The 12038-nt window shown below is 32.4% G+C and overlaps 1 protein-coding gene across 4 annotated transcripts; it reads right to left on the bottom strand.

Annotated features, from left to right (window-relative positions):
- Positions 1–7447: 7447 nt before the first annotated feature.
- On the bottom strand, positions 7448–11496 carry LOC133315389 (serine/arginine-rich splicing factor RS41-like). Of its 4 annotated transcripts, none has more exons than XM_061516992.1 (6): positions 11427–11496; positions 10619–10740; positions 9123–9235; positions 8790–9025; positions 7865–8500; positions 7448–7745 (listed from the first exon to the last, which is right to left on the bottom strand). In XM_061516992.1, exons 2-6 carry the CDS (start codon positions 10722–10724, stop codon positions 7721–7723), a joined length of 1116 nt encoding a protein of 371 aa, XP_061372976.1. In that variant the 5' UTR covers positions 10725–10740; positions 11427–11496; the 3' UTR covers positions 7448–7720. The 4 variants fall into 4 exon arrangements, with proteins under 4 accessions (XP_061372976.1, XP_061372977.1, XP_061372978.1 ...); XM_061516993.1 differs by lacking the exon at positions 11427–11496 and adding an exon at positions 9470–9808; XM_061516994.1 differs by lacking the exon at positions 11427–11496 and adding an exon at positions 9470–9624 and having other exon boundaries at positions 10619–10635.
- Between the last annotated feature and the right edge of the window lie 542 nt (positions 11497–12038).

Genomic DNA, 12038 nt, shown 5'->3' with positions numbered 1-12038 from the left:
TTGTTCGATTTTTCAATATATTACTTAGGGGTGATAAACAAATCAGGAGTTTTTGGCTCGGCTCATGATGGTCTGAGTTTACATGACTAAAATTGGTTGTTGGAACCAAGCTTGGACTTGTATAAAAGCTCGTTTAATAAAAAGGTCTTAGGCTCTAATTTAAAAGCTCGGCCTTAGAGCCTTTCAGACTGACCTAATATATTAATTTATATTTATATTTTATATTTTTTTATACTACTTGTAATAGCCCTTTCTCTCTCCTCAATCCATTTCACCCAATTTTATTGGTTAAATAGACTTTTTGAATGATTTTGTTTTATATTATGATGTTTGGATATACATTGAATTTATGAATATTTATGGAATTACTAATGTTGTTGATTGTATATTTTATTTGGAAAAAAATTTGTTGTCTTATTTTTTTTAAACAGACTAAGTCAGGCTTTTATTTTTTGTAAATAAGACAGGCCACATGCCAATAATTATAGTCATAACAAGTAACAGGCTTGACCAGGCTGACACATTTAAACACAGGCTTAACATTTTAAGACCAAAACTCGATTCGGCTCGGCCCATTAACACCTCTAATACTACTTCTCCTTTGATCATGAAGACATGAAGTATTTGTGTCTCTCGATCCGTCGTATAAAAAGATAAATGTTTAATACAAAACATGAATGTGAATTGTAATTTTAACTTTTTTTTGTAAAAAAATAGCAAGACGTGTTATTTTCGAATATATCTTTAGTGTATCATATGCACTGAATTCAGTGTATTTATCTATTTATTTTGTGATACATGGACAAAAAAAATATCACATCATTTAAAAAAATAGATGATATGATATTTTGTTATCCTTGTCACAAAATGATTGGATGAATATATTAAATCTTCGATGTATCTAATGCACTAAACATTTATTCGTTATTTCCAAAAGAAAATGTACCATGAGGCTTCGTTCGTGGGCCAAAGCTGACAGGATTTATAACTTATTTACATATTGCAATTACGGCAATTTGGGAGCCCACCCAATTCCCTTCATAGAAGAAGGAAAAATTATTAAGTTGGGTATAGTGGATGGTGAAGGATTTAGATAATTTGTATTAAATTAAATGTTTAATTCTCACATATATAAAAAAAAAAAAAGGAATGATAAAAAGTAATAAATAAAAAATAATTTAACATTTCTATTTTTGCTGCATAAATTTTTTTCTGCCACACTTATATAATAGTAAATGGATCTCAATAACTTCTTTTCTCTCTTCTTTTTAAAATTTATGCAGCAAAAATAGAAATAATTTTTCCAATAAAAAAAAGTGTAAAAAGCTATTTGTATACACAGAGGATGATTAAAATGTCAAAGATAAAACATGGGGACTTCATAATGTGACATTTTCACGTATTCTAAACCTCTCACGATTGCTATAGCACCGTAGTTTTTCATGATGAGATTTACATAAAACATGTCATGCTTAAAGTTAAGATTCAAATCTACTTTGTGTGACAGATTTGAATGGGAAAAGAGTGTTATTGAGAGTTCATTTTACTTTCTGTGACGTTTAGTTATTATTGTTATCGATTCTATGATTCACATATTTATGTTTTGATAGGATATTTATAGAATTTATTAAATAAGTAATAGTTTTTCAATTTTGTTGTGAGAAACTCTATCCCTGTTTTTAATTTTTAATATAAGAAGCAATTTTTATGAGTTTACAAATTTGTGTATTTATGACTTGACATAAACTATGAGCATATGTGGATATAGAATTATGATATGAGTAAAGTGTTTCTGCAGTTATCCGAGATAATTTATTTTAATTCCAAAATTATGTAATTTTGAATTAATGATAAGTATTTTTATAATTTTAAAAAATTTAATGAAGGGTATTTTGCTCAAATTTATATGATAAAAAATAAATAAAATAATAAAAATACTATTCATTAATTTAAAACAAACATAGTTTTAAAAGTAACCGAAGATATCTTATTTTTCCCTTAACTTATTTTTCCCTTATAATATAAGTACTAATTGTTGGAGGCGAAGAAGATTTGAAGAAAGGAGAAGCGTAGTGATAAATGATAACGTTGGTTTATCCGAATACTGGTGATTAGGAGACAGGGACGGTGCAACAGGATGGCGACGCGCGTTATAGGGAGAGCAGCTTCACTCTTATCTTGCGGTCATGTCTTATTCAAGAGTGGGACCAACCTCGTCAGTGTTTCTTTTTTCGTGACAGCTCTAAATTTGATTGAGATGCGTGCGATGGGAAGAGCATATCACATACTCCTCAGGATGATATAAACGGGTTGGACTGAACTGGATTGAAATTTGATTTAAATAAGTTTTATTTTATTAATTTTATGTAAGTCTAAATTATTTGTCTGATTTAATTTATATTTAAAAATCAAAAAACTTAATCTAGAACTATTAACCTATTCAATAATTAAAAAATAATTAAAATTAATTATTCAATATCATTAAAATATTAATTTTAGTTATTTTATTTAAAATAAATAATATGACATAGACATATCTGTAAGCTTATAGATCCGATATATAATAAAAAGTCTTGTCCTGCTTTTTAAATAGACTTATTTAAAAGCTTAAATTTATTTTATTTGACTATATGTAATAGATCGAATCTGACTTGATGTAGGCTGGATTGTAGGTTAGTGTTAGATCACCTGATCCATTTACACAAGATATCACTGTTCTTAAGAATCGAATGGCATATTCAACGCACATTTTTTATTTTTCCAATATGATAAATAAAACAATTATCTAAAAAATATAATCTACTAAAATAGCATTGTATAAAAATATATTTTAATTTTTCATTTTATATGAGATAAAATTATTTTATGCACGTACACAAAATGGGTGAGATTTATCTATTTTCTTTCTCTCTTAGTATTTTTAATATTATAACCTACCATTTTTTCTGCCTACATTTGCCTACCACTCTAAAATATCAATAGATCACAATCTTAACTAACATTTATTTTTCTCTCTCTTCTTGAGATTCTGATCTAACGGTATTGGATGATAGTAGACAAAGATAGGCAGAAAAAGTGGTAGATAGAAAACTTATCCCTAAAAAAGTCTGCGGCATAGTAACTTTGTGCATACACTACTGAGCCGTAAATAAGGCTGAGTTTCATCCAAGAGACTAAACCAACTTAGAAGAAGGAGATATGTTCTTGAGTTCACACTAACGTAATTTCTATGTTAGAGAAATCTCTAGGTGATATGTATTACTTCGTCACTTTTATTGATGATCATACTAGAAGAGTGTGAATATCTTTATTGACCACAAAAGATCAAGTACTCAAAGTATTTAAGGAGTTACACACAAGAGTTGAGAAGGAAATTGGAAATAAGGAGAATATCGAGGTTCATTCCAAATGTATATAAGGGTGGATACCTTAGCTGAACGACGTAGTCGAAAGAATGTATAAGACAATTGAAGAGTGAATTCGTAGCATGTTGTCTAAAGCCAAATTTACCAAGACATTCTAGGGAGAAGCTATTAAGACTGCCATAAATTTAATCAACTTGTCACCATCAAGTCCTCTAGAAGAAGAGATCCTAAAGAAGTTTGGACAGGTAGAAAGGAAATATATGAGCATCTGGAGGTGTTTGGATGTAGTTCATTTATGCACATTCCCAATGATGAACGAGCAAAGTTAGATGCAAATATCAAGGAATGTATCCACCTTGACTCACCAAAGGGATGTGGTGTTCGGTATAGAGTTTGTAGCTTAGCCCATTTGATGGTAGATCTCCCCCTACCATAGGCTCCCTCATTACCCAACATTGGTATTAGTGTCCTATGAAGCATCGACACTTCAAAAATCCTAACGTGTCGTGTCCGACACTCTCCGATACTCCTACACTCTCCGACATTTCAACACACATTCCAGAGACTTAAGAAAGAATTCAAATGTTGCGTTGCGTTGCGTTTTTAGTACCAACTATTAGATTCGTTAGATTACGATTACCATTTGATTGAGTTTAATATAAATATTTAGGATATCTTATGTTTTTTTGCAAAATTGATTGGTATTATAAGTCTAGCTTCACTTTTTTGTTAAATTATTGAATATTAAATATAATATACACTACATAAATTAAAAATGTTATTTAATATCAAAACATGTCAAAATTTAACATTTTTTAGAATTTAATGTGTCGGAGTGTCGTGTCGTATCGTATTTCGTGTCCTGTGTCGGTGTCGGTGCAGGTGCAACATAGTTAGTGTCAATGGTTGATTGACCCGTGTGTATGAGTATTAGGAGATGGTGGTGGTTAGTGTTCGAGTTTGTCAGCCTTCTAAAACTATGATGAGGAACCAATGTCTTGATGAATGGAGTGAAGTCTTGATGTAATCTCATGAATACTCGAAAAAGCCTATGCTTGAAGAGAAACGAATATGGGCCTAAGACTCGCACTTAAAGGGAACGAATGTTGAGAATGAGACTCCAATTGTGACTAGTGAAGCTCCACATTAGTTAGTAATATATTAAGTGATGACGATATATAAAAAAAAAAACTCATAAGTAAATGTTGATTTTGGATTAAGATGTGGTGTCCGAGACCATTTATGATAAAAAAAAATCACGTAGGTTTTTTTTTTTTTTTTTTGATAACAAAATCACGTAGGTTTTATATCCCCTTTGATTGTCGATTTCCCCGTACCATAAATTCCCTTGTTACCCGATACTTTGCAACATTGAAGTGCAAAATTCAACAGCTTCTTGTTGGCGTCCGGGTAGAATCTTTGTCGCGTGCCTTATGTTATTCTCCTGGAACGTTTGGATCGTTGGATAGAAAAAAAAGAAACAATGGCATTGTCATTGCCATGAGATATGGTGGCGAAGTTGACCTTTCGGTGATACGCTTTCACCGCAATTATTTTGTTCCGCTAAATCAATATACGCTACCATTAATTCACCATTAATGTAGTATTAATGACTTTTCCTATTATTGTTTTTTTCTTATTTGTACACCTACTTAAGTAGGAAAAGTATGGGAAAAAAAAATCAAATTGATGGCAAAAGCTACAGTTGCAATAACACTCTACCCGTGAACGTCATACTTATATGCGGGAACGTCGTCATACCATTCTTTGAATTCAGTAGAACAATCAACATTTTCTTAGATTGAAGGCGTTTCTCAAGCTGCATGAGATAATTTTATCTCCGGCTACTAAATCATAATCGTACAAGAATGAATATCAACGGTGATAAAAGAAGAAAAAGAAAATCATAACCATTCAAAAGTGAATCAATTAATATAAATAAATAAATAAATAAAACGACGTATATGATGCATTTGTCTTGCACACATGGTATGCCCACTGTGCAAATTAATTATGGGGCAAGCAAGGAATTGAACCCTGATTAGTATCGTGTGAGGGTACTATAATACTAATACATCATTTACACCTTACAGTAAATTTGCAATTTATTTATCTTTTATATAAGATTACTGCATGGATCTCTATCTTCTCCAAACGTTACCATGTCATAAATTAGATGTATTATTTCACGTGACACTATGCAAAGGATTATGTGCAATGACATTTTGTACATGTGATATGTTTACGTGTACAAAATTTCCTCATTTTTTAATTGTATTTTTAAATTTTTTAAATTTTTTAAATTTTTTATAATTTTTTATTCACCATTTTTAAAAAAATGCCCAGATCATATTTAATTTACATTACTTTTTAAGTAATTGTTTAAATGATTTAATTGAATTTTATTGCAGAAATAATTTTATATTTTTAAAATTAAGGATGCAAAATTGAAATTTGAGTTTTTAAAATATAAATTTTTATCTAAAATTTGTCTCCGTTTTCTATTTATATTTGCAAAGGAGGAGAGCGGTGACTAATGTTCGTGCTTCACAAAGATTGACTTACAGAGTTCATTTTTATAAGTTCGTAAGGGATAAGCAAAATAATTAAACAATTTCCCTTTTAACAAGAAGAGTTTTCGAGAAATTTTTATTATTATTTTAGTAGATGAGAAAAAATTATTTTAAGGTATGAGATTTAGAGTTTGCGTAATAATATAATACTTTATTTGTTGACAAATTATTTTAAGGTATGAGGTTTAGAACAAATAAATTTTTGTTGTTATGACAAATTAAAAAGTAATAATTTGTTCACCAAAACAAAAAAAGTAATAATTTTACTGAAAAACCAAGAAATGTAACATACATATCAAAATGTAAAGTAACATCCACAGCCAGAATTATTCGTCAATTTTTTTTTCAGAATTTTCCAAAAATTGATGAAAATGATTAAATTAGCTAAAGTAGTAGAAACAAAACATCCATCCAAAAATTAAAAACAATGTTAAATCACTGGTAAAAATTTTAGAGACAAAATCTAACTTTATATAATTTTTCTAAAAAGTGTTTAGAAAATACCATAAAAGAGAACCTAAGAAATAGTTGTTTTGAACTATCATAGTTTGTCCAGTTACTCTTTAAAATAACATTTTTTAATAGCTAAGATTGGTAGTTACAATTTTAGGATTGTAGTTTTATATAATTATTATGAGAGAATAAGAATAAATATTAATAAATCAATCTCACATAAATAATTTAAAAGTATTTTAAAGGTTATATGAACACTCACAAGTTATATAAGTTTAGATTAATTTTAATTATACATACATGATTTAATAGTCAATATTTTATTAATTTAATAAAAATTAATATCGAAGCAATGATTAAATTAGTTCAACTAAATAATAATTGAACCAAAAATATAACCAATTTACAGTCCAATCAGCCAACCCCATTAAATTTTCAAAAAACTGAGATTTATAATTCTCAGAAAGCCAGTTATCTCACTTGATATTGATCCCTCCTCTCTAAGCAAAAACATACTACATTTATAAATTAAAAAAAAAAAAAGTACCTCCATCTCGTTCTATTGGCTTAAATTCGGTGTAGCATCAAATAATTTTTTACACTGATCTACATTCCATATCTTATTTGCTTCTTATGTTAGGATGTAAACTGGCACTCGAGGGATAAAGATCCCCCAACACAAGGCAAGAGCTTAATCCACCCTACCCTTATCAGCAAAAACCCTACCATGGCAACTGGTTTGTAGGACGATAAATTAGTTAGTGGATTTCTGCGCTCAAGTTCAACTCCGTATGATGATATGGTCTCCAACTTAACATGTTGCATCATTCACTGTTACGCAGTTTAATAACATTAAAATTGAACTGTCAGGATTATGAGGCCTACCCAAACTCTTTAGCCTTCGGAAATTTCACTTCAGAGACGGCAACCCAGATTGAACGATAATGTGTACTTTTATCCCATGTTCTTTCAGCAACAGTCATACAATGTTAAATAGCAATCAATTACGTCAAGCTCATTCAAGGGCACACAAAAGTTTAGCAACATGCCAACATATAAGACCATAATGCCAATAATTATCAAAGATATATGATACCACTATTTGACTGCAAACAAAGATTCTACAATACTAAGCTGACAACGAAGCATGAAACTATCTAAATGAATAAAGGACTGGTAAGTTAATAAAGGACTGATAAGTTATCACAACATAAGTTTCAGAGCTATATCACTACTCCACTAGTAATTTGCTGAAATTAAATTTAGTCCTGCCACGACCCCGTATTACAATTAGTTGGCCCTTCTGCCTTTTTTCATCAAAGACTGCAATCATTCTTCTGCAGGGGGTGACTGGCTGCATTATCAGAAATATACACAATTAGAAAATCGTAGATATGAAATGTATGTAAAGAAGGCTGAAGAAAATACATAAGAATAACAAAAACTCTAAGCAATAAATATATATTTGCAAACCTGCGGTATCTTTCATGCACGGGACTTTCAGGACCACCATAGTTGGGACTGTCCCTCGGCTCAGGCATAGTATTTGGGCTCCCTTCATAACCATTGTAAGGGCTAGAATTCCCTTTTGCATCAGGACTATGTCTGGAGTCATGGCCGTTTCCAGGGCTAGCCTTCACATTATCATATGGACTACGGCTAGAACCACGATCATTTTGAGGGCTAGTCCTCTCTCCTTCATCAGGAGGACTATGGGAGGGAACAATGCCGCGGTCAGTTCTCCCTCGCTCTTTGTGATAAGGACTGCGGCTGGAGTCACGAACACGATCAGAACCATCCCCCTCTCTTCTATATGGACTAAGGCTTCTACCCCCATAAGCAGGGCTACCTCGCTCTCTCCGATGCGGGCTTCCACTACGGCTACGGCCACGACCATAGTCAGGGCTGCTCCTCTCCCTCTTATATGGACTGGCACCATGGCCATAATCAGGACTACCCCTTTCTCTACGGTAAGGACTGGGTGATCGCCTTCCATCGCGGCTTCTATACCGTTGACGATCATGGCCTCTCTCAGGGCTATATCCATTTCGCTTATCATCGTCATCTTTAACAGCAAATTCAACTGAAATAACTCGATCAAGTAACTTGCTGCACATCGGAATTTGAAAAGAATTCACATTATCATTCCAGTGGTATGTCAATCTAGAACTTAAAATGAAGAGCATCCATCATGATAACATAATATTTGGTCATACAACTAACTGACCAAAGGACACAGGTATACGGACCAAGCTATAAACCCAAATCCATCTGAATATAAAAATTGTCAAGCAATTACTAGAGGACAACAGATTTGAAAAAAAGAAAAAGTCTCGACCAAGACAAAGACACTTGTAATTTCCTGTTAGAAAAAAAAGTTACAAATACACTGAATTACCTCATATTAGTAGCTTCAAGTGCTCTGCTAGCATCATCCTCTGATTCATACTGAACAAAAGCAAAATTCCTTCTGATCCTCACACTGACTATCTTACCATATGGCTCAAAGTGCCTTTCCAAGTCCCTTGTTCTGGTATGGTATGTATCAAAATTAATTACAAATAAGGTCTTGGATGGCCTCCCATTAGCTGAAGATCTTCTTGAACCAGCAGGCCTTCTAATGCCACGTTCTTGCTGCAACACAGTACATTCAATGACGATGGAAAACATAGCGAGTAACAACATAATAATAAGCAAATGTCTAAGATAAAAATGACTAATTATGTGTTACCTTTGTCCATTCCACACGAAGCCTGCGCCCCTTCCGACCAAAGTCTGCCCGATCAAGAGCACGAATTGCAGCCTCAGCATCTCTCTCATCTTCCATATAGATAAAAGCAAATCCTACAGACCAGGCAAAGTTTTATCAATTAAGTTTTATAAATTAAAACTTATCATAAAGCTGAGAAGACAAAATCCGGTCCATCTGTCCAATCAAGGAACACTCCACTTCTGATGCGGGACATCTGATCCTTCAGCTATGCACAAACAATCTCAACACTTACGACTCGGAAATTAAAATTTTGGTAAACCTCCTGATTTCTATAAACTACTTTGACCAATAGAATTAGTACAGACCTTGAGTAATAAACAAATTGGATTCAAGAACAAGAATCCAAAAGTGTAGGTCTCATTGTGGGTCAATGGAAAGTGAGTGCCTTCTCCATCTATTCTGCTGCCTCTGCTGTGAGGTTGGCAATAATTCAACCTCGAAACATGTCCGAAAGTGAAGGCTGGGCAAAAGGCACAAAAATTGAAAGGCAAATGTGACTGAGGAATACATGGAACGGTTGTGCCATTGCAGATCAAATTGAATGATTCTTCAATAAAAGAAGAAGATGTGCATCACAGGCAGGAAACGGATTTCTGAAAAGCCCATCCATTAGCTTGGGAGTAAATGGATATGCCAAGATAATCCTGCGCCAAAGAAAATGTTGAGTATGGGGGTTGATGCTTCAAAAAACATGATTTTTTACTTAAAGATATCTTGAAACCCCCACAAATGCTCAACAATGTGCCGTACACCAAGGTCCAACTCTTGAAACTGAATCAATGATCTTGGAAGATATTATGTAGACCACAGGTTGTGATGCCAAACCTCAGATAATGTCTCTGATGCTACTCCCAGGCTGGATGCCTTAATGGTATAATTGAAAATGTGCAACGTATGCAATGTTTATTTCTTGTTCCCATCGAGAACTTGGTGTTCTGGATGACAAACCATAGAGGTACTTTTACTGTCAAGTGTTTTTAGTTCTCAAGTTGAATACTTAAATTATAAATCAACCAATTTACAATTCTATAAAGCTACATCTTGTTACCCGGACAGTTCTTGACCAAGACGAATATTCTCCCACCATAACTCGTCCGGAAATCCCCAGGAGCAGATATGGTAATATAGAATTTTGTTTAATTACTGAATTCAATTATATGGATATTAATTCAGTCCAAAGTTACCAAGTAACAATAAGCTCCGTTCTTCTTTAACAATTGGATTGAACCAAACAAAGCAGCAATCTGGTCTAAAACTCATGTATAAAAGATAACTATTATCAACAAAAAAATAATTCTAATACTAAAAAACCAAAAAGTCCAAGTTCAACCTCAAACATCCAGTCCATGATAATTTGCCCCACCAAAAAATAAACAAGAGATTGAGAAATTATTAAGGTATACATCTTAAAATGTACAAAAGAGATTTAAAGAAAGAAAGAAAGAAAAACTTACCAGACTTCATATCCACCCGATCAACCTTCCCATATCGTCTGAAAAGCCGCTCCAGCTCTGACTGCCGTGCATCATATTCAAAATTTCCACAGAAAATAGGCCTCATTTTCCCCGAACACAAGCTGAGAAACATTCAACACTTAATGCCACATTGTGCAAGTATGGATGAACATAACACGCATAATTGTTAAATTAAGAAAAAATCATTTGAGATCTAACTAGAGAATACACAAAAACCCTTGAAGCTTCTACTCATGTTTTTCCCATAAAACGGAAAATTAAACTATTACTGCTATTAGAAAACATTTATGAGAAAATCAAGCATCACATTTAGATGCTGCAATAGAAAAATGAACAGTAACATAATACCAACAGTCCAACACAAACAGCAACAACAAAAAAAAGGGCTATATAATTTTGGACATGCATACTTGCTGTATCACAAATCGAAGCAAAAGTTAATCTTAAATCCAAAACCCATTTTAAAAAAAAAAAAAAACAAAGGGGTCGAGCACAATTAATAGAGAAAAAATGGGTGGGCAAAAACAGATAGAAAGAAGCTTTCTTTGCAGAACAGAACGAGGAAGAGTTTTCAGATCTAGATTAGGCAACAGGAAGAGATTCAAAACCAGTTTGCTGGCGAGAACCACAAAGGAATCAAAAAACTTGAATCGAAGGGTTCAAGATCTCAGATCTTGAATTTTCCTGCAACTTGGTAAGAAGCGAAAGGAACAATTTTGAATAAAAATTGAGACTAAACATGAAATTTGTGGATGGGAATTGAATGAATCGAGTAGCGATGGATTACCTTGCATGAGAATAAGAGGTGTTGGGTTGGAACCCTAAGCAGAGCAAAGTGAGTCACGGATATTTTTGGGTTTGACCTACACAAAGATGCGGATCTAAGCATAAATACAAGGTGATGAATAGATGGATGACATTATCTATTTCTTGGTTTTGCCCAAATGCCCATGAACCTTTTATATTTTGTGAACTAGTCCATTTATTTGCTGTTTTTTTATTACATCAATTTGGTGGGGACAAAAGTAAACCCACAAATAAAGAACAATTTAGAAATATTCGTATAATATATTTTATTTTGGTAATATATATTAATGATTTTATTTCCTTTTTTTGAATCATTTTTCAACACCCTTCATTACATATATTCATTATTTTTAATATTTTTTTTAAAATAAATGACATCAATATATTAAAATAATTATTTATAAGTACATGTGAGGAATTAGCCTTCTCACGTTATATATCGGATATGATCCTTTGACATCAAATCTTAACCGCTGATTTTTGTCAAATAAACTTATTAATTAATTATTAATTCTTAATAAATGATAAACGTTGATTAGCGTAAATTAAAGGTTAGGATTTGGTGTTATATTCAAAGTTTGACACCGATATC

The sequence above is a fragment of the Gastrolobium bilobum genome, unplaced genomic scaffold, assembly GCF_033153095.1.
Source record: "Gastrolobium bilobum isolate Gb01-03AN ecotype WA unplaced genomic scaffold, APGP_CSIRO_Gbil_v1 utg151847, whole genome shotgun sequence".
NCBI lineage: Eukaryota > Viridiplantae > Streptophyta > Magnoliopsida > Fabales > Fabaceae > Gastrolobium > Gastrolobium bilobum.
Note: the sequence above shows the minus strand (reverse complement) of the source record. Positions and strands in the feature narration are given on the sequence as shown.

What these genes read in the sequence shown, in the direction of transcription:
- LOC133315389 (XM_061516991.1), bottom strand. Translation starts at nt 10,751, where the DNA reads ATGTTTCTCAGCTTGTGTTCGGGGAAAATGAGGCCTATTTTCTGTGGA. An exon ending in CTTGAAGCTACTAATATGAG is followed by an intron (nt 8,501 to 8,789) that starts GTAATTCAGTGT and finishes TCCGATGTGCAG; the next exon opens with CAAGTTACTTGATCGAGTTA. An exon ending in GTGCATGAAAGATACCGCAG is followed by an intron (nt 7,746 to 7,864) that starts GTTTGCAAATAT and finishes CTGATAATGCAG; the next exon opens with CCAGTCACCCCCTGCAGAAG.